The following is a 27,979-nucleotide window of genomic DNA, read 5'->3' on the forward strand; positions in this document are numbered from 1 at the left end:
AAGTTACACGTACAGTTACATGTGCACAGCATTGTGTTGTAAAGTTTCATTTTATTCTTATTTCAACATCGTGAAAGTTTATATCAATTACAACGTGTACTTATCCAAAAATAGCAACGTCGGTGTCCATGTTCTGGTGTTTGTTTATGCGACAGATATAATAATTACGAATATCTGGCGCATAATTATGCAGCAGCAAAACACCCAGCTAGTGTCTGAAATGTACCAATCGCTGTCTGCACTTATCCCCCAGTCAGTGTTCTATGTAGTGAACACTATATAGTGAGCGAGTGAGTGGACAAGTGGACATTCTAAAGACAGCCCTGGATTCCATGAGACCCGAGGCCGCGCATCGGTAAGGCCGGCCTGGGGTTTGGTATTTTAGAATATCTCTGCTAACAAAGAGGGATCAAGGTGAATTTAAATAGTCATAGATCTTGTGATGGTAACCAAGGCTACTGACCTGTTGTGGCAAAGTTCTTCTTATGCATTCCAGGCTCTCTGGTGTGTGTGTGTGTGTGTGTGTGTGTGTGTGTGTGTGTGTACGTGCGTGTGTGCGCGCGCCTCCTAACATGGACTCTTGTGTGTGTGCGTGCGTGTGTGTGTGTGTGCACGCGTGTGTGTGCGAGCGGGTGTGTGTGTGTGTGTGTGTGTGTGTGTGTGTGTGGTGTTCTCCTGCCTAGTGCTTCCTGGGATACACTCCTGGCCGCTCCCCTTGACTGCAGATTTGAGAACAATTTGCAAGATGGATAGATAATCGTCTATAAATACATATTTAAGTGTTTGATGGAAATGAGGTGGTGAAGTCAAAAACAGGGAACATGCAAAACATGAAACAAGAAGGTTTTATGTAAGATATATGACAAACAGGTGATATGTCAAAGGTGTTAACTGAAGATGTAAAAATGAATGATTAATTACAAACTTTACAATGGTCATTGCAGTTTAATCTTAAAGGATATTCAGGAGAAAGCTTTCGTTCCTGCAGTGAATCCCACTGCAGTCAGTCATCCCGCCCCTCCAGGAAGGATCTCACAGGGCTTCCGAGGTTGCAGTTTACTTTGTCCATATTTGGTCTTCTGTTTACGCCTTACATTTCTTTCAAAATCATATGTAATATTTCTTTTTGTAGTTGTTCATCTTTAATTATGAACATGACACTCTGGGCAATAAACAGTACTCTGCTGTTTATTGTAGTAAGAGGGAGAGGATTTTCTTGTGTGTTTTTACTGTATGGGTAATATGGCTGATTTTCATCTGTTGAATAAAAAAACTTCTGCATAGGGCACTTAAGATGGTGTGTTTTATTTATTGTAGTTATGTTATATGCTACCTAAAAAGATCTGACAGTGTTTGATCAGCTGGTAATAAATGTACCAATCATATTGTTAATGAGTATATTTTTATATTAAAAATCAATACATAATAATGAAAAAATAATAAGATGACCAGGATGAATTATGTCTCCTGAATGTTGAATTGTGACGATGCAGTCAATCAGGCACTGAGATTAACAATCTGGGAAAAACAGAAGACGTAAATAATCGGCGTGAGAAAATATTTGCAGTTTGTAATTCTTTACTTTCTTTAATAAAAACAGGTTGACGTTGCATTCTTTGTTGTTTTCCGAGTATCCTCACAAAAGTTCTTCCGTTTGCAAACTGAAGAATCCTCTTTAAACATTTCTATTTAGGTAAAGTTGTTTTTAAGATTCAATTGTCTCCGGTTATTTTTGTTTGTTCTAGTTTATTTTAATCTGTGCAGTAAACTCACCGAATGAAGAGTCGGAGTTGTCATCGGAGTCAGTTAATTTCTCTTTAGCGTCTTTCCGAGGCTCTTTTGTGGGATTACTGTCTGCAAGCTTCTGAATCCAGCGATCTTTGTGCTGTTTATACCCGAATCCTTCATCGTAATTCCCTTTAGCTCTGAACAGTTGCTGATAATGGAAAATGCAGTAAAACTCCCCATATAGAGCAGCGTAGTTTTGAATACTAGAGTAGAACAAAGGACACAGATCTTCATTAAAGTTCTCTGGAACTGAAAAGAATTTCTAGAGAAATATAGGTTATCTCTGGATCACTTGTAACACAGACAGTTATCATGCCCTTTAAAATCTGATATGATAATTACTCAATTAAACTATCAACTAATAAATTATATTGACTTTTAAGTTAACAAAATAACCAATAATTCTAGTAATTTTTGATCTGAAAAGAATAGCACATCTTCATAGCAGACATTATTATTTAAAATGTACATTTTTGTGAAAGCAGGGTCAGACAATTTATGGAGCAATTAGGGGTCGAGGGCCTTGCTCAGGGTCCCAGCAATTATATCACTCTGCTGACCCTGGGATTTGCACTGGTGACCTTCTGATCCCAGGTACAGCATCCTCATCCACTGCTGTGTTACAGTTAATATATTCATGTATTGTTTTTTCATGTGGACCTGGACATCTCACCTCAGCTTCTTCTTGCAGTGCTTGCAGCAGAAGCAGTTGCGATGGAAGATAAATTTATCTGCCCCGATTTTCTCCATTGGATATACTGGCTTGGAGCAAGCAGAGCACATCTCCCTCTTGGGTGAAAGAAACTACAATTCCAGAAAATATTCAATAAGATTTCACCTAGACATATAATTTTTTTCCACTATTTTTGTGGGAAAAAATAAAATAGTGAACTTGTGAACTGGGAAACAGTTTCATGTTTAAATCAGATTTTTATTGACTAATTAAACATAACTTGGATGCTGTTAGAAATGCAGCATTGAACACCTGGGAACATATAGATGACCTATTGCATCGTTTTGTAAGGGAGTTTGAATTTCATTATAAGTCACATGAATACCAACAAATTGCAGATTGTAATTCTGTGATGGCTGTACAATGTGGCTGCAGTGTAGCTGTTTTGTAACAATAAAGATCTTTATGATATTCATCTACAACCGAGTGTGTGCTATTTTAAAATCTGTTTTCCACTGACATACATTTGCAGTGATTCTAAGACAATCTCAAGATGTTTTTAATGTCTAGAAGTTGTGAACAGTCAACTCAAAAAACAAAAAACAAAACAAAACCTCATTTTATTATTAATGATTTATGAAAGTAATAAATTAGAACAACAGGCATTATAAATCCCAAAGGGGATACACAATGAAAGACACATATTGCCAGTTCCTCTATCATGTCACTGTTTCTGTGGTTGCAAAGGCCAAACAGGAATTGACCTCTAAAGGATGAAGGTGCCCTTAGACATTGTTCTTCCATAGATCCTGCTGAAGAATCCAGCTCCTCCATCAGCAGTATCTCCACCATTCTCCTTTGGGTGATTCCTATCTTTCTTTTCTCCTTCTCCTTCTGAAAGCACCGGCATTATTTCTTCTGCATTCTCTGCTTTCCTTTCTTTTTCACAGTCATTTCTTTCATCACACTTCACTTTGAAACAGCACCTCTCAATGGCCTACTTTCCTCTTCTTCTTTCCCATTTAACAACCTATTTCCTACCGAATCTGTCCAATACATCTTGCTTGACAAATGAGCTTCTGCAAGTGAAGAGATGCCTTGTAATGAATATTTCAGCCTCAGGTCTGTTTTTCCTTTGGATTTTAGCTTCTCACAGAGGAGTGGAAAGGTTGCAATAACACTTTGCTTCCCATTTATAAAATTCTGAAGAGCTCTGAAGTCAAAATTCATTTAATATCTTATTCTGTCTTCTTACAACATACACATTTCTTGTGTGAGGAACTGTTACTTTTACTGGGGATAACTGATTTTTTTTCTCCCAGTTCACTAATGAGGAAAATATTTTTAGTATTTTATTTACAAGTACCTGGTTACACAACTGTATTTGTGATCCTGATATTTTGTTGACTGTTTTGGTATGAATTGTACTCATTGAGGTGGTACTAGGTGCTTATGGTGTGATTAGGTTCTTGGTTTGTTAGATGTTGTGTGGCTCCTGTTCCAGAACTGCTTACATTTGTATCTGCACTTATGCCTTGTTGTTTCATCTGCTATTTGCCTCACTTGTTCATCACCTTGGACAAAAATGTCTGTTAAAATGCATGATTCATCATCTGGATGGGCCTCACAATTAACAAGTTTGAAGAAACTTCTGGGCCTTCAGGAGAGTTATTGGTGGTTGGTGTCCATCTCAGAGTCGTTCATTGTTTTCTAACAAGTGTCCTCCGTGCCACGTGAGCAGGGACTCTGCTAAGTCCTTCTGGCTTGGGTGGAAGAGCGGGTTTTTGTGTGGAAGGCTTTTGACAAACCTTGGGTGGGAGTGGAGTTGGACTCCGAGGGTTAGTTTTAGAAACAGATATATGAAGTGGATCCTTTGTGGTTTCTTCTGTTCTGTCATCTGCGGCAAGTAGTACATTAACTACTTTGGTGGTTGATTGTTCTTTCATAGTTGTTGCTGAAGGAAGTAAGCCCGTATGTACAGATTGTGCCTCTTTATCAGCATTGTCAAAAATAATGTTGCATTTACCTTCTCTGTAGGACAATCTCCCCCTCCTGTATATCATTGCAGCTTTGTAGTCACCTCTGGAAACATTCATGTTCGATTTCTCCAAAGACTGAAGAGCAGCCTGTAGACCACCTCTTATAATTTCTTTTTCTGCTTGTTGTTGTTGCTGTCCTGCAGCAGTCTGTAACGATGTTATGGCTTCTCTGACATCTCCTCTCAAATCAACTTCCGCTTCGGTCCGTTCTTTTGAATCTTGAACTTCTTGGCCTGACTTTGGCAGAGAATTTTGAACAGCAAGTATCGAGTGATCCTCGGTTGTGTCTACAACAGGAAGTTCACATTTTTGACCAGGCTGAAATACCTCATTGGTTTCCTGGTCCTTCTCAGAGGAATGACTGCTTTGATGTTCTGGTCCAGTCTGTTCTTTTGTGGGATACTCTAATGGTTGCCTCACTGTTGCCACACATGCGGACTCTTCTTTGTCTTTTGAGGTGACTTTTTGCCCTAGTTGCATGATTTCATGCTCTTCATCACTCTCCAGCTCAGCAGTCTCATTCTGCTGATTCATTTGTCTTAATTTGACATGTTTCAGCTTTGCCTGGACCTCACGCTGAATGCTCTTCGCTTCAGCCGTTGCCAGAAGGAGACTTCTCATGGCGGCTGCTAGTTCAGAGTTTTGTCTGTCCAATTCCTTCTCCTCTGCATTACCCCAGTTGTCCATCTCACCTTTCCTGTTTTCCTCATGGACATCTGCTGCTGAGTTACCTTCAATTTGCTCAGAAGGTGATGGTTCCTCTGTTGTGATACTTGAAGAGCTGAGTTTTCTTGAGATGACCACATCTGTGGAGGTATTCTGACATCTTGCTCTTTGATTTGTAAAGATTTTATTATCTGGCATGACCTTTTCCTTCACCTTAGGTTCTATATGTTGACTTGTCTCTTTACTTGAGCAGGAGGACTTGCTTACATCTCCAAGGTCACACAATGCGCCTGCAAAGATAACATTCTTTGTTATTGACACACTTGGCTCTGCTCTAGGATCCAGAGACTGCGGATCTGCATTACTTGGCACTACTTTCTCCCTATTTGCCAAAATTGCTTGGTCACTTCTCTGTGCAAGGCCAGGCTTATCAAAGGAGAAATTATCATTTTCTACTGAACTATGGTGACTGAAGACTACAGAGAATGGCAGGTTTCTGAGGTTCTTTGCATCCGAATGTGAAGGATCTTCGGCTGTTTGTTCCCATGCTTCTCTCTCTCGTTCTATTGGTTCTTTACATTCACAGTCCACTTCTGAAGAAGGATGAAAGTTTGTGAGGCACTCTGGATCAGCCTTTTCTGTTTGCATGGCAGTTGCCTTTTCTTCAGGTGTGAATACCAAAGGTCTGTGACCTTGAGAAACTCCTGAAGGATTGGTGACAGATGGGGTTTCCTTCTTTACGATACTTTCTTCACTTTCCATTTTCTTTTTGCAAATATTAAGTAAATAAACAGTCATCCCAACATGCTTCTGCTCTTGTTCCTGCATTAAAATTCCTTTTGTCAAAGCCTTAGCTTGACTTAGGAAGCCATCAATTATATAGTAATATATGGTTTTTAATTCATTATCCCATGTTTGTATAGATGGAATCTGTTGAGATCTTAATTCCAGATTGGTAACTTGGATACATCCATGTTCATCCTGCTTTAGCAGAGCTATCCTGGAGCCCAACCTTTCCATATGCAGGAGGTGCTGCACAATATCCTGTATTCCTCCCTCAGCAGCTCCTGCTTTTTGAATGTGTGGCCCTTCATTATTTATGAGGTACTTGGCTATTTTCACACCCCCATGATCACTGTCTTCCAATACAATTCCAGGTGAATGAATAGCATTAAAGTGATAAAGATGCCTTACAGTGTCTCTGAGACTCTCCATCATAACATCTGATTCTGCCCAGTTTCTAAAAAAGATCCCATCAGCTGCTACTGATTCAAAAATCCAATGCAGCTCCTTTACATCTGAATTCATTTTCTCATCTTGAATCCTCCGGTTAGTCATGTCAACATCAGTTGTGTCAGAAACTTGTGTTCCAGAGAGCAAACTGAAATATTTTGCATCCATGTTCAGACTGTACTCACTGCATACTGTCTTTTCAGAGGTTTGGTTCTGAGCTGCTCCTTTGAGGGAGTCAAAAGGTTGATTTTTGAACAGTGAGAGGGAAGATCTGACGTCTCTCTGATCTACGCCTCTATTCATCATGCCGGAATTCCCTTCACAGCTTATCTGTTGCCACTCTAAGGGCTGATTTTTCATCTGCAAATTGTTTTTCTCAATATTTGTTACCATTTTCTGTTGCTTGTTAGTTCTATAATTCCCTGATGATGTATCAAGCCATATTGAGGATGTCACATCACTTTCCTCCTGGACCTCTTTGTTCTCAACATTAATATCTCCCTGGGATTTACTGTTTTTCAGTGGCTTCGGTTCAGACATGAGCTGACTCCCTCCCATATATCTACTCATAGTTTCCTCTCTGATGACCTCATCAAACTTTTGACTTTTCTCACTACATGTTGCTGAATCATGGCTGTCAGGTTGACCAAAGGAGGACGTGACATCTGTTGCATCCCTGGGGGACTCTGCCCTAGCTGATTGGTGTTCAGGATATTTGTCTTTGTCACAGGTATTTTCCAAAGATAAAGCTTCAGATGTAAATTCAGTGTTGCAAATACCCCCTTTTATGTCACTTATAATACTGGTATTTACTCTGCCTTTGTTTTTATCATTAATCATGTGAATTTTACCATTTTCCAGGTCATTTTCAAAATGTTCACCTCTACTGTGAGTTCTTGAATCATTTGAGATCCTTATTTTTTTTTTAACAATTAGCTTTGACTCAAACATGTCTTGTGCTTTAACATTATTATTATTAGGTAAGGTACTTCTTTGCATGGCTATCTCCCTTGTGATACTCTCTGAAGCCTCTGTTGAATGATTATGAACCATGTCCATTTCATTCTGAGAGATGTTGTCCATTGTTAAGCGAAGTTCACTGCCAGTGTTTTCTAACACGTGTGTCTGAAATTGCCATCTGCAGGTCTTGGCGCCATCTGTTTCAGACATTGACCTTGATATATTTGCCTCAAAGGGTTTTGCGTTAACATTATCACTGGCCACTGGAGGCAGATCTGCTGTTTTAACATTATCATTGTAATCATCTTCACTTGTTATACATATGACTTCCTCCTGTTGTTCTCGATGCTTAAATTTGTCCAGTGGAATTGTTTCAAACATCCATTTGTAGTTTTGAACGGTGCCATTTATTTCCACTGCTTGCCCTTTGCTTATTGACGTGACCTCATGGAAATTTCCTGAACGATCTCTAATAGCAAACAGCGGTATGTTCTCGAAAAATGCCATGTTATTTCTTACAGCACCACTTGCGACATCTTTAATTTCTGTGTGCTCTTTACTAAACTGAGATACACTGTTGAGGGAAAGGGCTTCAAAATGCTGCTTGTGAGATCTAACAGCAGATTTTTCTATCTCGCAGGGCTCAATTTTGGTTACTCCCACAACCATTTCTTTGTTGATGCTATCTAGTGCGCAAGTTTCAAATATATGCTTTATCTCCAGGACAGTTCCTGTTTTATCTTCCGGGATGTTTACTGTCTCAAGGTGGTTAACTTCATAGCTGTCTGCTGAAGTTTCCGTGGGATGAGTTTCAAGGAACCACAGCAAGGAATGACTGTCTTCCACAGCAATATCCTGCTTATCTAAAGTAACATTGATAGATTTTCTATTCAGTGACCCAACATCCATTTCCTCAATACAAAGGCATCTATTCTCCTGAGGACTGTTAAACGTGTCATTAGAGGTTTGTAATTCTTTTCTCTCGACATTACCTCTCTGGGTTTCTGCTAAGGATATCCCTGGAATTACCTGTACCTCATCTTTGTTCAAGATATCCAGATGCTGAGTCTCAAAGAGCCAGCGTGTCTTTTTGACAGTGCTGCTGGAGTTTCCGCCTCTACAGGCGGGCTTGATCTCATGGACGTTCACATCATCACTTTTGAGCGCACAGCAAGGCTCCATCTCTAACAGTCTAACAGTCTTCTTGACATCCGCTTTTGTCTCCTGAGTTGCTTGTTCAGGGTCATGGTGATGTTCAACCTTCACAGAAGTGCAGTGACCAGGTTCATCCAAAGGCTTGGCCTCGAATAGCTGGCATGTTCCTTTCACGTCTCCACAGCTGACAGACTCTGCCATCATGAGCTTGCTTCTATCAAAGGGTAATTTTTTGTGGAAGTCAAGTGATTGCATCTCAAACAACTCCGTGGTCTTCCGAGTATCTCCTTTGATGTCACTGCCTTCTGAACTTGCTGCTGTCGGGAAACATTCAGTGCCGCTGGGTTCAGCAAGATTAGCCACGTGAGAGCTGCATCTGACATCCATGTCACAAAGAGCCTTCTCCTCAAGCCATTTCCTGACCTCTTGCATATCACCTGTTTTCTCTAGTAGTGTCCAGTTCTCAAATATCCAGCGCAATATTTGTACCCCACCCTCATATTTAGAGACACTGACATTTTCCTCGCATTCTGAGGCTGTCTCCTTCATTAGCTCTCCATCTATGACATTGTCCACAGTCTTCAGGTCTGGGTGAATGTGTCGAGAAAGCCTCTTCAGCTCACATTTCTGTCTCTGCAGGGAAATCGGTTCCTTACGTAGAGTCACTTCAGGAAACGCCGGATTTTGATCATTTATCAAATTTAGGTGCTCTATTTGAGTTCTGATTGGTTCAGATGGGACATTGTTGGCATTCAGATGAACTCCGCTGGGTGCTTTGGAGTCCTCAATTTTTTGGCCGTTTTCCGACATCTTGTTTGGGAACAGAAGGGAAGCATTTATATTTGTAAATGTATTTTTCATTAGTGAATGATTTGACACATTTTCAGTTGTAAACGATGATGTTAGTTGTGATGTTAGTGAAGAGGTCATGCAGAATAGACGATGCCGTGTCTTCATGTGAGTACAGAATATAACATACGCATCACAGCAGATCATCCTCACTTGTATGCTGTGACCCTCAAACAGTAATTTAACTCAGTTTCATTCATGATATTAATTGTTTGGGAATCCACAAAGAAACTTGTCCATGGTTTCTCTGGTTTCAGGACAAAATGCACTTTCCTGGTCTCTTTTCTGGTTCCCTAGTACCAAACATGCGTCATCTTCTCTTTCCTGGTCTCCCATCCCACGAGATCATAGTCCCAATAAAAAGGCAAAGTATTAATGATCAACTGTTCACTGGGAATTTTACACAAGTGGCGATGGTCCACATGAAGGAACTTAAATTTCTCATTTCAAGGACAGAAATAGTTGTGTTTCTCCTGTATGTTGAAGCAGCATACCAGCTGTGCTAATATCAATTATACGTATTGTTTGATACAATAATAAATGTATTGAATCCTTTTTCCTCTGACTGTTCACTGAGAACCATGTAATGTACCATGATAGTGAATAGTTCATTTCAGTTTTACATGCAATAAATACACATAAATATGTCTAATCCAAAAGTGTATTAAAATTATGTAGAAGTCCTTCACTATTTCTTCAAAAATCACTCCAAAACTATGTAAAAACAATAGGAATTCTGCCGTTTCAGAATTCCTATATAATATGCATAAGTGCATTACAGCATATTGTATTTCACATGCATCTTTTGAAAATAAAATACACCCCCACTGTGGTTCATGGTTAGTTGACAAATGGACACATAATACATGATCTTGGGACAAGGACCTTTATCTTACCTTTTTCAAGTTTATTCTGTTTCCTGAGGCAGCCGTGTTTTTTTCAACCACACTAACCTAGTGAAGGGGGAAAAAAGCTTTTATTAAATCCTTTATGAAACATTCACAATCCAATAATATGGTGTTTTGTGTAATTGAGACGACCCTTTATACTTAATTGTTCAAGAATTTCTGACTAATCATTTATGGACAAAAAGCAATGAGACCATTAATATATCAGCTGGAAAAAAATAAAACTCCTAAGTCTCACTGTATTTCTCCTCGTTTAATAGAATCTGAGAATATATTAAGCCATTAGTGGGTTTAATTCAATTTGATTAGCAAGGTGCAAATTAACAGCTCTCTGGAGCGTAACTGAATAAGAGCAAGCTTAGAAAGAAACACATGGGCGGGGCTGGGGGGGTTAGAATCTACTGAGGTTTCAGAATATCATGAGTATTGCTGTTCTTTAATACAAAATAATACATAACCCTTCCCACAGTGTAGTGACTGTTGCTGGTCAAGAGGGGGCCCCAAACCTCAGGGGGCCATGCAAATTCATGGTTTGAGTGGTGATAAACCCCACCACAGTCTGCTAGTCAGATGCACGTGTTGGTTTATTTTCACATTGAGCTATTTATGGGGGAAAAAAACACTGCATATGATTTTGGAGATTGGACAAATTAAGCTTTCTTTAGTGCTTTAACCTTTCCAGGGGTGCCGGCAGTGACTCGCCTCTCCGGTGGTGTTTTTCCGAGAGTTTGCCGCTGCCACTCTCGACAAATAGAGCGCAGAAATGTTTTTCACAGAAACGGACTTCTTTAGCTCCTCAGTGGAGGGAATTTCTCTGAGGTCGATCAGGGATCTCCACTTGCCATCTGCAACGAAACAGAGAGGTGTGATAAAGTACGGTTTTTAAAGTTAACAGAAAGGGTGCTGGAAGAAATGATGATGATTTATAAGGGGCTCACAATCAAATCAGTTTGGGTTCTTAGGATTCTTGAACATTATTCGGCATCAACCAATCAAGGCTTTATTTGTCACATACACAGTAAGGCTGAGTTATACTTCGCCATTGTATTGACACCGTAAGCACTGTATGCCATAGCCCAAGACCCTCCGCTGTAACCTACACCATAGCCTACATGCATCTCCCCAGAAATGTAACTATATGTCACAGCGAGGCAAACCGCAAGAACTGTTATTGGTCCACTTGGTAACATTTGGTTTTTTTTTTTTATGGGAGCAAAGAAAGCGTATATCCCAGGTTTACTTATATCGCTGATTGAAATTGAAGCGCTATTTACAGTATATCTAGCATAACCCACCATATGCATCGTATCAACAGGTCTACAAAATGCTAAGAATGACAGCAGCAATTTCATTTACCTCCATTAGGTTTATATGTACTTCACAAGACTAAAAAGTAGAATAGACTTTAGAAGGGATAAAACAGAAAAAGTGACTTTGTAGTGGCAAGAAATTTTTCCAAATTTGTCTATGGGAAGTTTGGGACAACACAAATATAACCAGGACTCAATAAATGGATGATAAATGGATATTTTGTTAAATGTTTGTGTTTTTTCAGTTTCAATTGAGTGATCCAATGGTTGAATATATCGCAGGGTGGGAAGACAGTAAATATGACATCCAAAACCTATCACCTAATGTTTTGGCGGTGTAATTGCTAAGCAACACAGACACACCAGCACACAAGTATAAATGCCTGCAGCGTCGGCCACTCGTGTAGGTCACAGCGTTGGCTCGACCCACAGTATAAAACTGCATAAAGCCTTAATAGGCCTACTAAGTAAAATGTGCAGTGAAATTTTAGGTTGACTGGCTTCAAGACAGTGAAACAGGGGACAAAAAGTACAGACTAAATGCTAAACAATAAACATTATACAATAATCAGAAATATCCATAAATAGTGTGCAATTTTCAGTAAAGTGACAGGCGGTAGTGGAGTTAACCGAATACCACCTGTCACTTTACTGCAAATCTGTGGAAACATTATTCTAAGGAACTTCCATGTTATTTATACCTCGCAGTTTTTCTCCCCCCTAATTTCCAGTATTACTTTAAAGTTGAATAAAGCTCCGATTTGGGAAACAAGCACATTCTCAGTGTATTGGAGCTGCAGTTGTAGATGCCAAACAAGACTGTCTGGCAGCTGGTTTTGTATCAGGATAAGGCTCTGCTCCAGTTAAATCCCTATGACAGGTAAATTACCTTGCAACAGGAAGGCCGGGAGAAATGTAAAACTCGAAACTACCGGATGTGCGGTACGGGGCCAAAATCTCAGGCTGCCAGAAACAGTGATGCTTAAATTATTTTTATATTGGTGTAAAACTGATTTTATGTCTGTTTCAGTCTGTCTTCTCAACTGGCCCTAGTATTTGTGGCTAGCTAAGTTAAGCTCATGTATTAAATGAGCTGGTGGTGATTTAACAAATACATGGAATGTTGGAATTCTTCTAGCTATTCATAAAGAAATTTTTGTAAATTTTTAAATCCATTACTGTTCATGTGTGTGCATTCTAATGTTAATTTGTGCTTTTTTGAACAAATATACACATACTGCCCACCCCCCAACACACACACACATACACAATTTTATATATTTAAGAGCCCCTGTCAAGTGCTGGACCCCCTGAATCTAGCCCCAATTGCCCCCCCTCCCCCCACTACCATGAAGTCTTGTCTCTCCCCTGCATCATTCGACAGTTGTCACCATTTTTCATCACTTTTTTTCATTATTTATAACCACTTAATAGCTGGGATTCATTAAAAGAAACGTTCAATTTAATTCATTTTAATGTTTCATAGCAATTTAGTTTCAATCAACTCGGCTGACTAAGTCAACGCTTAACGGGTTCTTAATGAACCCTTCGGAAATTAGTCAACTTGTTTAGTATTCTGCTGCGTATGGAATGTGCAATGCAACACCCTACCATGCAAAACTATTCCAGCTCAGAACGTATGAAAATAAACCTCTGATGAAAGACGATCCATCTGATGCTGTGGAATGAGAGATTGCTGTTACCAGCTGAGCTATGTAAAGGGCTTTGCACAGCGACAACTGCACGTATGAATGATCTCCACAGCTGGAGCTCAGATCCTCAGCTGCCAGAGATGCTGGCTCCTTTACTGTTACTCAAAACTAGATTGGTTCTTATTTCGACTCATTTTAAAATGTATCTAACTTTTGATGTCACCTTTAAATGCAAATAATAATGCTAAAAAGCAGAGTAGTCAGAGAAATCAATAAAATGAATCTTTATAAGTTAATAAACTTAATTATTAATAATAATAATAATTATTATTATTATTATAATACATGATTATTAAAGTGGGGGTGACATGGTGGCCTCATACCGCTGGGACCTGGGTTCAAGTCTCTGCCTGGGTTACATGTGTGTGGAGTTTGCATGTTCTCCCCGTGTCATCATGGGGTTTCCTCCGGGTACTCCAGTTTCCCAAGATATCCAAAGATATGCTGGGGCTGATTGGAATTAATAAATTGTGCATGTGTGAGTGTCCCCTGTGATGGGATGGCCCCCCATCCAGGGTCTAGCTAGCTTCCAGGATAGGCTCCAGACCCCCCCACATCCCAGTAGGAAAAGCAGGTTGGACAATGGATGGATGGTTATTAAAGTTAATCTTAATCATAAATACAGTGTAAAATATAGCTATGTGAATTCTTCAGCTGTAATAATAATAGTAATACTATTACTATCTAATGACTATTATGATCCACCCATATTCAAACTGCTTTTCTGTTTTTTTGTCATTATTGTTGTCGTCGTGATTTTGTATGTGTGCCCTGTGATGGACTGGCATCCCATGTAACACATGCCCTGTCTCTTGGCTGTGTCTAAAGTCCAAGATCATCATGACCCTCGATCACATGAACAGTCCTGGAAGCTGGACGGATGAAGCTTTACGCTGACTGTAATGTTTACTACTACAGCTGTGTGCCAGCGCCGTGACTCCTGAATGGGGTAACACAAGTCCACAGGGCAGAGAAGTCATACCACCACAGGAAGGCTGACATGCGACCTGTCTCCATAAACATGCCAGCGGAATTATAAGAATAAACTAAGAATAATAATAATAACGTATCTGAAAATCACCCTTTAGCTTTTGTGAAGAAAGCAGAATTTAATAAATGTATTCGGCAAACTATTTTTCATTGTTAATAGTAAATCAATTTTTTTCAATTTTTAAAATTATATATTATATTAAATGTAATTATATATGTATATATAACTACATTAAATGTGTGTACATGCATTTGCAATTGCTGTAATAACAATAAAATTTATGACTATACATTTTCAAAAATATCCTTGTCTAAAGTGACATTACATGCTGAATTATTAAAAATACCGATTTATATGGGATGTAAGTTTCTATCAGTATTCTTCATGCCAGAACGCATCATGCTCTGGTCTGTGAAGCATCACGGTCGACTTCAGCAGGACTTCCCCATAAATCCTCTGGCCGAATCCAGCTTCCTGTCTCAGTCATATGTCACATTATAATCTGTAACATTACATACTCACAGAAAGCAAAGACTTCTGGCACTTGTTCTCTAGAATGTCCGCTTGACCTCCTTGCAAAATTGGACTAGATTCCTTCAGTTCCTGGTCGGTTTCTGTAGAGAAATCTCACCGGCTGACACAGCCATGCAGTCTAGTTCCGATTCTCTGCCTTTCTACAGTGACAACTCATCCTGCGGTGCGACTGTTGATTTTTACTTTAAAAAGCCACTCAAATGAGACATACCGGCTGTTCGGACAGGACTGTCTCTGATCGCAAAGTGAGCCACTGGGATTTGGGAACTCCCCTTCCTCTAAATAGCAACATTAGCCTCTTAGTGATGTCATGATGGGTCAAAAGGCTTGGCTCAAGTTCAGCCAGATTGGCTCCGTACACGATACTGTCGATTTCCGCGTCTGCACTCTTATGGACATTACGGACATTTACATTGTATGACATCATTTTAAACAGGTAGATTATCTTCCCTTATCCACGCAGTATCTATCATAGCATTATGCTCATTTTTAGCATTTTGTATGAAGAATGGCTTTAATATTACATTCATTTATCTCTGCTTGTATTTTACGACCCTGTTAAAGTGGGCAAAATGGCTCCCTGTGAGAATATTTGTCTCTCCATTTCTTTATGATTTCTCTCATCCTCAATCTTCTCCCAAACTCCAAGTAATGAGCAGCTCAGAGAGCTGAAGAGCTTCTCCAATGGACTGATTTAGAGACATCAATAACAAAAAAGCATTATGTCATTCTCAAGAATGACCAGGTTCAAGTGGATTATAAAATGATACTTTGAGGGAGCATGATACTTTCAAAGGCGAAGCTTTAATCTTCATAAAGTTTTCAATCATATTTAAAATCCATTATATTATATTATATTGTTCATTCATTCAGTCATTCATTCATTTTCCATAGTCGCATATCTGATGCAGGGTCCTGGGGGGTCCGGAGCCCATCCTAGAAACCATGGAGGCACCCGGGATGGGGCGTCTGCCCAATGCATGGTACATTTAGTGTATTCAATTTTTTTATTGTATTATACTACATTGTATATACTTTTTGTATGCATATATGTAGCATGTTCGTTCGTATGATCGCATAGGGATTTTCAGTAAACAGATCATCTGACGATAGGTATCTCCAACACTCCTGCCAACCTGATCCCTTGAGGATGCAATCAGTCAGTTTTGTCTCAGACCCAGGTCAGGTCAGTAGGGAATGGAGAAGAAAGAAAATCTCATTGATCAACTGGTGTCCAGGGGACATGTGCCACTGTCAGGGACATGAGGGCGATTTTTTCCAAACCAAACCAATTGTTGGTACCGTTAGCTAAGAAATAGCTGCCTTATTGAAGGGTAGCTAGCCTTTAAATAAGCATTTAGCTTCTGTGAGATTGCTACAATGGCATGGCTAGCAAAACACTCACCCAGCTCATCCTTCTCTTTCTTTGCAAGATCTACTCCACTGTCTGTCTTCCTTCTCTCTGAGGAAATGTCTTTCATCTCCTGTAAGACAAAGAGTCATGGCCCAGAATGACATCACCTTTCTGTTTAATGCTTTTACATTAAATATCTCCAAGTGGTAGTATCTCTTTTGTACAAGAATAGTACAAACAATCTTTTTTCCGTGATGGGCTATATCTAGGACAGTATGTAATATGTTAACCTTGTTTACCTTCTCACTGGACCCATCCTCATTGGCTGTAGTGTTAAGAGTATTTTGGCTCTCAAGTTTTGTTTTCAGGGGTGCTGTTTCCATGTGTTTGGTGACAGTCTTGGTCATTGTGCTCTTGATGATGATCTTCTTGTTCTTGCTGTTCACCGGCTGCTTCTGCGGCTCCTTCTTTAACTCGAAGAGGGCTCTGAGAGTGTTGATCCCAGTGACCTCGGTCTGTGGAATGTGCCCCAGCGATCGGCTGCGAGAGAGATTGGAGCCCTTTGTCGGCGCTTGGGCCTTGGTCTTTGTCAGGATTGAGTCCAGTCTGCTCTCCGGTTCATGTTTCGGACCCGAAACCTGCAATGTCCAGAGATGTGACAGACAGTCATGCAGTGTGGAAAATGAAAGTGGAAGCTAGTGTCACACACTGTCACCACTAGGGTGACCACCTAATCCATGTCAGGAGGGACACTATGAGCTACAACAGGATTTGTAAACTACCATTTCATACATTTCAATTAAAAGGACCAGGATTTCACTTAAGTACTGGGTTCTTGCCGTATGCTGATTGGTCAGTCTCCTATAATCATGCATATGTGTCAGTAATGTTAATGCGAAACAGCTGGATGAGTCTTTCAATCTAGGAACTAACCAAACAGAGCACAGAGCACAGAACCCTTTCAGCTTTAAAGTAGTTCGTAAAAGCTGAAGTAGCTCATAGTGTCCCTCCTGACATGGATTAGGTGGTCACTCTAGTCACCACGCTCTTGGAGAAGTCACATAGGAGAAGCTGTGTAGCCATAATTGAGTTGGAATCATACTTTGTACAGCTTGCCAGGATGAAGAGCTTAACTAATTAGCTTAACTAGCTATGATGAAGAGCTTAACTAATTTCATTAGTCTAGCTAGCTATGATAAAGAACTAAACTAATTTAGTTTTAAATGATACAGTGGTACCTTAGAACTCAAATTTAATCCCCCCGCGGGTACAAGTTATCTTAGGTCAGCGTTCACGGTTTGACTTCTGAGATTCAGATCGAGCTCTAGGTAATTTTTTTCGAACTGGTTGGTTCGACTTCTAAGAAATTCAAGTTCTAATGAGTTCGAGAACTGAGGTACCACTGTATTTGAATTTATTTGCTTGTCCTATTCAGGGTCGCGGAGAGTCCAGAGCCTTCCCCAGAGGCTACTGGTGCAAGGCAGAAAATGAGCCAGGACGGGGCGCCAACCCATCACAGGGCACACTCACACCCATTCACTCACACATGCACTTATTCAAGTATAAGTGGGTGGTTAAAAGTTGCTATAATTATTATTTCAGCTATGGAATTGCTTAAAAAAATAATAATAATAAATATGTATTTAAGGAATGCATAGTATGCCACTAAAACCTTTTTGTTAGCTTCCACTGCTTCTGTGGACTGCAGAACTCCTGCGATTTGATACCTTTTAAAACAAAAATGTGGTTTAGGAACAATAAGACACATTTTCGTAACTGCAAGAGAGATTAAGGGACTCCCCAATGTATCTTTGATAACAAGAAGGTCTCCCTGTCCATTCAGATGCTCACTGGGCCACGAGCTGAGAGACAGACTTCTTCCTCTCCAGAACCACCTCGTCAGCCCAGGACTTGACAAGCCCTGGGGAGGAGATGCTTCTCATGGACTTGGTCTTCCGCAAGATGCCCTTTACTTCCATCTCAGGTCTCCTCTGATCAAAACCCTGGATGAAAAACCTCCCTTGATGGGACATACAAAAGGGGAGAATAGTGAAATTTCCCACTTGAAGAGCATTTTTTTTGTCTTTGAGATGAGTTTGCCAGTGACATAAAGTCAGGCTCCCTCCTCATATGTTACAGTACTGGGAACCTACACTCGCCTCATATAATCCAACAAAGAACACCAGTGAAATTTCCAAAACTGCCTAACTAACCACAGAATTTTTTTCAAATACATATCGAGTGAGTTTTGGAAATTTGCTTTTTGTTCAGTTGTTTATTTATTGCAAAACATCATCTGACTGTACATGCTTCATAACACATATATTTGAAATTCTAATTTAAGGTGTATAGAACATTTTAAAACCTTGGTAAAACTGTATTATTATCATCACATTTTCATTTTTAAAACATATTATAAAATTTCAAATGCATTGCAACTCACCTTTCTGATTCTCTCTCCATGAATAGCTAATTTTAAAATCAGCTTGTCTTTATTTGCATTTGTTTCCTTGACGATAAGCACCTGTTCATGTTTTAACTGAAGTGATATTGCTCTGGGGTGCTCATCTTTTCTAGAGTGCTACCTCAGAAGTACCTCAAATTATGTTTTTCTTACTTTTATTTTCATTCCTTTTAATTTTTACAAATAATATTTTTAATCAGCCCTCTATCTTTCTTTAAAAATGTATTGCATTGTTACACTTAACAGGATTTGCACATCCTGAAAACCATTTCTAGTGCACTATTATGGTTGGTTTTAATTGGTTTAATCTTTAACTTCAGCCTATCTGAATAATGATTAGCATGTCTACCTGCTTGTGGGAGTTTTACTTACACAAAAATGTTCTGAGGGCAGAAGGAAAAATGATTGGTTCAGAGAGATAACCAATCAGATTGTAGAGGAGGTAGGTCCAAGCAACTAAAGGAGGTGGGGCCAAGACTATCTCTCTCAACGAATCATTTTTCTGTCTGCCCTTACATTTTTGAATAGTAACCCTCCCATGAGCTGTAGTTATGTAGTTTATGACTTGTGTCCACTCATGGACACCTTCCTCAATGAGTTTAATTTGTCATTTAATCAAAATAATAATAGACAAATTTCCAGCCTTTTCACTACAAAACAAAAAAATAATAATAACTGGCTCAAAGCTGAAAATTGCTACCTGAGGTCACAGTGCTGGGGAGCAAAGAATAATTCAAACGATATCCGAAGTGTCACAACTTCAGAAGGTTGTTGTTTTGGTTGACTGTTTAATTGTAATAAATGAACCGAGTGTTATTAGTTATTTCTGATAGCCAGTGTTAAGCATACAGCCCTATCTGTGCCCATCCTGTTGCAGCGTTTACTGAGATAAGCTGCTGTTTAACTAGGTGTATGTTTCCCTGTCACAGTACTACCCCGTGACGTTCAAGTGCTGCCAGAAATGATAATGTTTCCTTGCACCATTTGGTCACATATAGCTTTTTGGATTGTCATACTGATTCCCAGAATGAAAAATCATGAACAATTTCTAATAATGTTTGCACAAAATCTAGTAAATTTTGCCCATGAATAAAACATTGTGACAGCTTAGATTTTTAAACATTTTTATAAACATTATTTTTTATATTTTTTACATAAAAAAATATTTTATTAAAGCCACTTCAATGAATGAACTATCATTTTTAAAGCCATCATATTAACTATAGTCTGCATATTCACAGGAGGACCATTGCATTATAGCTAAAAGTTTGAGTCTTTGATCATTTTCCTACAGAGAAAAAGAGATGCTGAATTTTAAGCGCCTTGCGACAGCAGCATTGAACCTTTTCAGTGGAGAAAATAAATAATTAAATGAAATAAAGAAAATGAACGAAATACCTCGGTGTAGTCCGGCTCCTTGCACCACCCGCCGTGATCCGAAGAAATGCAACACCCAGCTTATGGAAGCTGCCGGAGGCCCCACAATTGACAGTGGGCAAAGTTCTCACTTTATGGTTTCCCAGGCCTATAAGGAAGCTGCAGGTGGCGGCGGATCTACAGCTGCTGACCGTCTCTGTATCTAAACCATCATGTTCATGACAGCAATTTAACTTGCCGCCGCGATTCCCGTTTGAGAGAATCAAGCTTCTCCACTGGCACTCCCCATCCACGACATGTCGCCTAATGAGTTGACTGGCACTTACAAGCTGCAGGAAGTGGCCGATTCAACGGAATGTTGCTGGTGAGATGTTTCTGGAATGAGCTGGAATTGAACTCTTCTGCGCAACAGATTTGGAAAATACCTTCATCTCTGTGTGGAGCTGTAGTTGTTTTCATTAGAAGGTTCTGTGTGGTCAGATGGGTCTTTGGGAGATGGACAGCCGTGTTGTTTAGCACCACTCAAAACCCTGCATTTGCAGGGGCCCCGTGTTGGTTACAAAGTCACTCATTGGGGGAGGGGGGGCAAGTGACTTTTTGAGTGGGGACCCAGAAACAACAATCCCTCCCCAGGAGATCGGTGACTTTAACATACATGGCTGCTGAAAATATGTGTGTGGCAGATGCTCGGTGATGATAAATTGTCTGGCAGGTCTGGAATGGCTTAAGGCTTCAGCATGATCTCCTGAAATACCAGGACATCTACTGGACATCTACAGGAGCACTAACTAGGGGTTTCTGACTCCTCACGTCTGGAGCTACAAGGTGTATTGCATGTTTTCCTCAGATCCTTGCTGCTTATTGAATATCGTGATTACACTGTAATTCGATTTCTCTGGTGTTATCAGAGTCACGTAGGTGGTTATGATCATAAATACTGTGGTGCAGCAGTCCTAGGCTGGAAATGACATCTTGTGGAATAAAATATGATTTGACGTGTATCACTTTGAAGAGAGTTTAGTATCCTGCAGTTCGAGAAGGTATTAAATTCTGGCTGTTTTTCTAATATGTTTCTCAGGTTGTTTTTGTAATGCAATGACAGTGTTAGGAAAACAAGTGGAAACGTATTCACCCCACAGCGAGAGAGGCCAGGACGGTGGATATCGGGTCTAGGGTTTCATTATAGTTACTTTAATGTTCTTCCAAAACTCAATGGAAGGTTTATAGCATATCATAAAATGATCTTTCAAGGTGATACATAAGAAAGAAAATTGATTTTTATAAATGAACAAGGTTTGCCGTGTTCCTCTCTTTTTGGAATATAGATTTAGCTGACCTTCTGCATCACGATGTATATGGCCATTAAAACTAGCTTTCTTTTAATGACCTTTTTATTATGTTTCTTTCGTATGCATATCAGAGTGAGTTTCCTTAGGTTTATACTTTATTTCTTGTCATGCCGTCCTGGTCGTGTTATATCTGTTTTTCAGACCAATATAAAATTGGGTCTCTTCATTTGACCAGGCATCCATTATTATTGCTTTTACTTTTTAAACCTTGTTTATTGCTGTTTTTAAGACATATGGTGTATTCTGTTTCAGAGGCAGTCTATTTACATAACCAAATAGAAAAAGAAAGCGTTTTGAGTCCCACACTAAAGTACCAAAAAAAAAAGTATTTCAATTGGTCTGGCACTTCGGGTACTGTATCTCGCACTGAAATGAAAGGAACCAAAAGTACGGTACAGACTGGTGCAGTGCCCAGAGATATCAGTATGTGCATGGTAGCCTGTGCACCGCCACGGAGTGACATCCTACGCAGGGTGTCTCCTACCTCATGCCCTCTAGCCGCCTGGGGTAGATGAAATACATAATCGCTGTATAAAGGTTAAAATGCACGGTAATTTCTTGTCATAACAACGCACAGGTAATCATTTGCGCTGTTAGGACAAGGAAATTGCAGCGTGTATCATACGGCGAATGGTTATAACTCCAGCTCCTTTAATAGCCGTTTATCACTCTGCGGGTTAGTCATTTTATCCCTAGAAATGTAAGGCGAAAGAGGGAAAGGCGTTAATTTAGAGGTGTTTCGTTTGTGAAAAATTCTTTAAGTTGCGCAATTAACGGTTTAAGAGACAGATATAAAGTAGACAGGCATTAAACAGATGAATGTTTTATTTTAACAATAGGCCTAGTTTGACTAGAATGTTATCAATTAAACTTATTTTTAACACAAATAAAAGAAGACGTGCACAGCTAAAGCACCAGTCAGTGTTCGTGTCACGATGTAGTGTCTTTTTAAATATCCCGAAATTCCTCCAAAGTTTCCCGGCCTATACCCAGAGCTTCCTGGCAGTCTCCGTGCGCCCCCTAGTCCTGTGCAAGCGGTCGCAAAGTGGATGAGTATAATTTTTTTAAATTTAACAATATCACCCCCTAGTGGGTCTGCCGTTTTTGTCACTGTTTTGCATTCTTAAACGAAACATAAAAAACTAAATCTATACTGAATACAAAGCAATGGTCTAATCAAAATCATTTTGCATAACTCTTTGTTTGAGGATGCATATACGATTATTGAAATTGTTACATTTATATGTATTCAATTCATAATGCTATATATGTGCTTCCATATTTTATACCTTTATTTATACAATACAGAATAACATGAGAATAAATAAAGTCTGCTAAGCAGCCGGAGGTTGTCAATGGCACTAGCTTTAAATGAGTATAGAATGGGAGACGTCACACTGTGACAAAAACAGGCTAGCAGCACTAGCGCATGCTTTCAGCAGCATGCAGCCAGAGAAACGCGCACAGGCTGATTGAGGATGACTAGGCCATGTTGCAATCATGCGAAAGCTTTGGCAGGAGCCTAAGGAAACAGTCTCCCTGTCGACTAAACCTCATTTATATACAATCCGTGGCAGGCATTTATGGAAGAAAGAAATACTGTCTAGAAAGTTTCCTTGTCCTGGCCTTATCCCGACCCCCCCGAAATTGTTCCTGGGTTCCTCAAACTACTGAGAAGATAAAAGGAATGTGTAATGAGTGACCTTTGACCCCAGGCTTGGCTGTCTGAGTGCAGGATCCCGTCCCTACAACTGAAGCGATTATAGGCTTAGAGGTATGTGTGAAAGGGAGTGAGAGTAAGGGGGGGGGGGGGGGTCTCCTGAAAGGAATGTACTGAAGGGCACCAGAGGTAAGCTGACTTTGGGAGGAGGGGGGGGCTTGGGGGTTGGATTGTGCTGCGGGGTGGCAGTTGTCTCTCCCCCCTCGGCCGATCCTGGAGGCGTACCACACCTGCTGTTTGTCTGTCTCTTTAATTAGGCCTAACTCAATGGCTTGCTTGAAATTAACAATTTCATCAAAACCATAACCATGATAATCTGGGCCAGTTAGCTGAAGACCCACAAGTTGCTACGGCTCTGGCATCTGCATCCCATGGCCGAAGTCGTCCTTTTTTTTTGTGAAATGTTGTGCGTTTGTTTTCCATCATGGCTTTTCTGCTGCTGTGACATCATAGGGGGTCTCGCAGATCTGGTACCACTTCATTACTTTTGGGGTAGACACAGCTCATTCCAAAGGGAGTGAATAAGATCACACCCAGTCTGGATACATTGAATATGCAGGAACATACTTTAAGTTTCATTGTCTACGTAATTTTTACAGCCCCTCCTCTTGCGAGTGATATTCTGGTGTACCTTCCTTCATACTCAAACATGATACTAAATGGTTGTTGGTTCGACTTTTATGTGGGACTTGCTGCTCATTGCAGGAATCACTGGAATTCTGTAAAGGATAGCGAGAGATGGAGCCAGGATTCCGGCAAGTGGGAGCCAGTCGAGGGCAGTTCACATACTGGAGTGTCGGGGGTATTTTTACCCCGGTGGCTCGATGCCCGGTACGGATCTCGCCTCCCCGCATCTTCCGGAGATGCCGTGGTCTCTCCTAGCTGTGGGTTTGCCCGCTGGCCCACCCGCCCCCGCGCTGGTGTCTGCGATGTCTCAGCACGCACCCCCAAAGCCCACACACGTTGCGCTCATAACCAGCCGCCTCTGTGCCTCTGCTTAAACATCTAATGAGAAAACCCACACTTTGGTTTTGCTGCCTCAGATTATAATTAGAAATTATTTAAGTAATTACTGATCATAGATCACTTATTACCAGCACAAATACAACTGAAATTGAATATTTCTATAATTTAATCACTAAATCAAAACAATAATTACCCTTCACCGCATTACTGTGTGGTTGTATTATCAATATTTATGAGCATATTGTTGGTTCTTTGATCCAATACTTATGGTTTTATTTAATTATGTTTGTTTGCTGTTTGTTGATCTAAGAGGGTGTTTGATCATTGTCAAGATGTCAACACTGAGCAATACAAACACCGGGGCTCGTCTGATGCTTTGTTCAGCATTGCAGTTTTTTTCAAGTGTACTTTTCCGTGCTGTTTTTTTGTGCCGAGTGCGACAGCAGTCATTGACCAGCAGGGGGCACCTATTTCCCACCTACCGATGCTGCAATACAGTCTTCTTCAGACTGTGTGGTGCCCATAGAGATGGTATTTCCATTAGGTCAGATCTGATCTCAGCCCTGTGTAGAATCTGTTTTTGGAAGATTAAAATGCCTAATAATTCACACAGTGGCTCAGCGATCGTGCCTGTAGCCTCACATCAGGGTCTGGGGGCTACATTCCGTTTCCTAGCTCTGTGCTCTCTCTGTCTGTACAGGCGTCTCTCCCTGTGTTTGTGTCCAGTTTCCCTGGGTACTTTGGTTTCCTCTTACAGGGCAAAAACATATTTTCAGTGGTCTAAATATTCCAGTGTGTGTGTTGGGGGGGGGGGAGGAGGGGGTGATAAAAACCTGTTATTTTGGTATTGTGGGAGACTTACTTTTATAAAACTGTGTGACTACTATAAAACAACTAAAAATGTTTTATATGTTTTGTTAAGGTTAGGGCTGGGTAGGGCTTAGGGTTGTCATTGCTGGGATTAGGGTTTTCCCCATAGAAATTAATGGAGAGTCCCCACAAAATATGAATGTGTGTGTGTGTGTGTGTGTGTGAGACATGCTTGTCCTGTGAAGCACTGGCATGCCATCCAGGGCGCCCCCTGCTGTAGTCCTCCAAAGGCTCCAGACTCATCACGACCCAGTGCTGCATAAGCTATGGGAAGATGGATGGATGGATGGATGGATGGTTGGATGGGTTGGTTGATTGATTGATCTACAATATTGTGAAACTTTTTAAGCTATGGTGAATATTTCTTTATCAATATCTATCCCACCTAAAATGCCACATCAGTAACCTGCTGAGTGTATGTAGAATGACTTTAATGGCACAGAAATAATAACTATATGTTGAATAATCTGCTGTACTCATGACCATGGGCTAAATGGCATCATTGTCTCCCTGAAGCGCAGCTGTCTCTCGCTGAATGGGACCCGGGACCCGGGGTCTCTGGCACCGTCGGCGCCGCGAGCCTCCCAGTTCCAAAGCGGGCCCCCAGGTGGCGATGGAGAGCGGCACGGCATCACCGCGGCAACCCTGGCAGGAGCAATACAGACCCCGTGCCTTGGAGTTCTGGGGCAGGATGAGGAATGGCTCCCGTGGTGAGGACGCCCCACCGATTCGGGGAAGGGGGGGGTCTGGCATTACGCTACCACTAAGGGACACACCATCATGACTCACCTCATCCTGGCTAGAGAGAGAGGACACCTGGGGTGTCATCCTCAGTCCCAGAGGCTGTTATTCATCCTATGGGGGTGAAGGTGGCGAAAATCCACGTCAGACAAGCACATCTCCTAACTGGCAAGATGTGCTGGAAAAATCCTCCTGTAAATCAATAGCAGGTTTTGATGGCGCCCCCTAGCTGTTGGTAACTATGATGTCATCCTCAGCTTTCCATCTTCCAGGGCCACATGAACAGACCCTTTTATGTTGGGGCCCTGGCCAGCTCTGTGAAGCATCTGTGTGTGGGGGCAGAGAGAGGACTCCAGGAAAAGCCCTTCTCGTCAGGGTGGGGTGGACACCTTGGCCAGCAGGTAGTAAAAGATGTTTGTTTGTTCAGCTGAGGTGGCCGAACCGGACTGGGAGAAAAATGAAAAGAACTTAAAGGTTAGACCACCTTTTAAACAGCCTTCAGTACGTTTTTACAAGAGAATATTTATCTAAGCAGTCTGGTGCACAGTTACCCATATGGAATTTGAACCTGGAAGCTTTTGGCCATACGCGCACACACACGCACACACACACACACACACACACACACACACTCTGTTTACACCCGCGCATTAGATTATGTGATTGAACACATTTCCCATAATCCACCAGCTCACTGGCAGGGTCACACTTACTGAAGGGAAGTTAACTGCCCTCGTTAAAGTGAGAAGGTGTGAAGATGAAGGGAGAGCACTACAGGGCCCCAGGAACATCTATTATGAGCTCAGTGTGTGGGGGGGTGAGCATGGAGTTTCTAGAAGTGTAACTATCTAGGGGAGGGGGGGGGGGGGATTATTCATTATTATTATCCAGAGAAAGTTTCTTGTCTAGTATGGAGGAGTCTGATGAGCTCAATATGATTGTTTCAGAAAGCTGACAACAAGCACCTGAGCTGGACCACCCAGACATGGTGCTGTTTTGTAACCATGGGAGCAGCAGGGTAGCAGTGAGTTAGCCTGTTGAGTCACCGCCCCCCCCCCCCCAGTCTGGTTTTTACTTCGATTTCCAGCCTCCTCTGGCAGCCAGATCCTCGACTGATAGGCGGCGTCCTTGCCACTGTTCCATGACGGTGTGCCGCGGCGGAGGTCACATGGGCATCACGTCCGCTTCCTTTCTCTGCTGTGGATGTGCAGATGAGTGGGTGGACGCCCGGTCCTCAGCTGCCCCGCTGCCGTCACATAGTCCGTCAGATCATGCGTATCTAACCCGCCAAAGTTGTATTCAGTTATCTGAATTAGTTGATCTAGGTGAAATATATTTAAGGTATTAAACTATTAGTCCCGCAGCTCTTCCGATATCATGTGTGATCATATGGTCATCTTATCGCCAGTGTGACAAATCTGGATATTCATTCACTCTTAGATTTGACAGATTAGCAGTTTAAAAGTTCGTAATTAATGTCTCTGTGGTTACTTAGTTACTTAGTAGTGTTTTTACACTTGAGAATTAATTCTGTGTGTATATCGTATCACACATGCGGTAGCCCTGGCTGGAAGCTTCAGTTCCTGCCTTTTTATCTGAGTTTTTCATTGTGTGTTGCTTATAATTCCTGTCACTTGTATGTTTTGCCCACGGGCACCCTGAGTTAAACAACACTGGCAACAGCACAAAGATTCGTAAGATAATGAGGTGTTCTAATGCCTTTCTTACATAATTGCCAACGAATGAAAAACGATGTAGATCTATGTGCACAGACTTGTGCTTGTGCACTGATAATAGATGCAGTTTGTTGTCGAAAAGTTGGAAGTGGAGGTTAACGGCCAAGTCATGCGGCATTTGCCCAGATTTTTACCCTGGCCCTACAATACATCAGTTTGACTTTGAGACGCTTTAAGACGAGAATTATGGAAAATACTGCTTCGAGTTGGTAAACAGATCCACAGGACAGATGCATTTTTGGAGGAAGGAACAGGGGATTTATCTAACCCTCATGTTGTTATGGGCAGGACAGCTACCGGAACAGAATATAACTGTAGCAGAACTCGGAACACTTTACGGCAGTTATGTACAAACATAACCTACCAGAACTATTTATGGTTCATTGCCAAACATGAAGTACAGCACAATATTACACGACACATAGGAGAATCACTTCACAGTACAACATATGCAAAAACTAAGGAGTACAATAGAATACAAGAATACAAATTTACAGAAAACACACTGAAAGACGTCTTAAGAGAATAAAAATTAGCATAAGACCATGTGCAAAAATGCAAAATGCAAGGGAACTATAGGCTAT

The 27,979-nt window shown here is 40.9% G+C and overlaps 2 protein-coding genes across 2 annotated transcripts; both read right to left on the bottom strand.

Moving 5' to 3' along the window:
- Positions 1 to 831: 831 nt before the first annotated feature.
- Positions 832 to 20,146, bottom strand: LOC111837814 (uncharacterized). The gene is made up of 10 exons (XM_023800165.2): positions 20,035 to 20,146; positions 18,024 to 18,192; positions 17,845 to 17,899; positions 16,472 to 16,810; positions 16,224 to 16,302; positions 10,974 to 11,116; positions 10,260 to 10,316; positions 2,462 to 2,592; positions 1,774 to 1,991; positions 832 to 1,518 (listed from the first exon to the last, which is right to left on the bottom strand). The coding sequence occupies exons 2-10, from the start codon at positions 18,149 to 18,151 to the stop codon at positions 1,511 to 1,513; spliced, it is 1,158 nt and encodes a 385-aa protein (XP_023655933.1). The 5' UTR covers positions 18,152 to 18,192; positions 20,035 to 20,146; the 3' UTR covers positions 832 to 1,510.
- Positions 2,632 to 9,403, bottom strand: LOC140590867 (xin actin-binding repeat-containing protein 1-like). The gene has a single exon (XM_072712248.1). It carries the CDS (start codon positions 9,373 to 9,375, stop codon positions 4,162 to 4,164), a length of 5,214 nt encoding a protein of 1,737 aa, XP_072568349.1. The 5' UTR covers positions 9,376 to 9,403; the 3' UTR covers positions 2,632 to 4,161.
- Positions 20,147 to 27,979: the final 7,833 nt, after the last annotated feature.

Source organism: Paramormyrops kingsleyae, chromosome 1 (assembly GCF_048594095.1).
Source record: "Paramormyrops kingsleyae isolate MSU_618 chromosome 1, PKINGS_0.4, whole genome shotgun sequence".
NCBI classification, from domain to species: Eukaryota; Metazoa; Chordata; class Actinopteri; order Osteoglossiformes; family Mormyridae; genus Paramormyrops; species Paramormyrops kingsleyae.

Bases quoted from the DNA above. Each gene is read 5' to 3' on its own strand.
- LOC111837814 (XM_023800165.2), bottom strand. From the start codon at position 18,151: ATGGAAGTAAAGGGCATCTTGCGGAAGACCAAGTCCATGAGAAGCATC. The intron at 10,317-10,973 runs GCGAGTCACTGC...CCCCTTCACTAG, and splicing joins GGAAAAACACCACCGGAGAG to GTTAGTGTGGTTGAAAAAAA. The intron at 1,992-2,461 runs GTGAGATGTCCA...GTTCTACTCTAG, and splicing joins CACTGCAAGAAGAAGCTGAG to TATTCAAAACTACGCTGCTC.
- LOC140590867 (XM_072712248.1), bottom strand. From the start codon at position 9,375: ATGAAAAATACATTTACAAATATAAATGCTTCCCTTCTGTTCCCAAAC.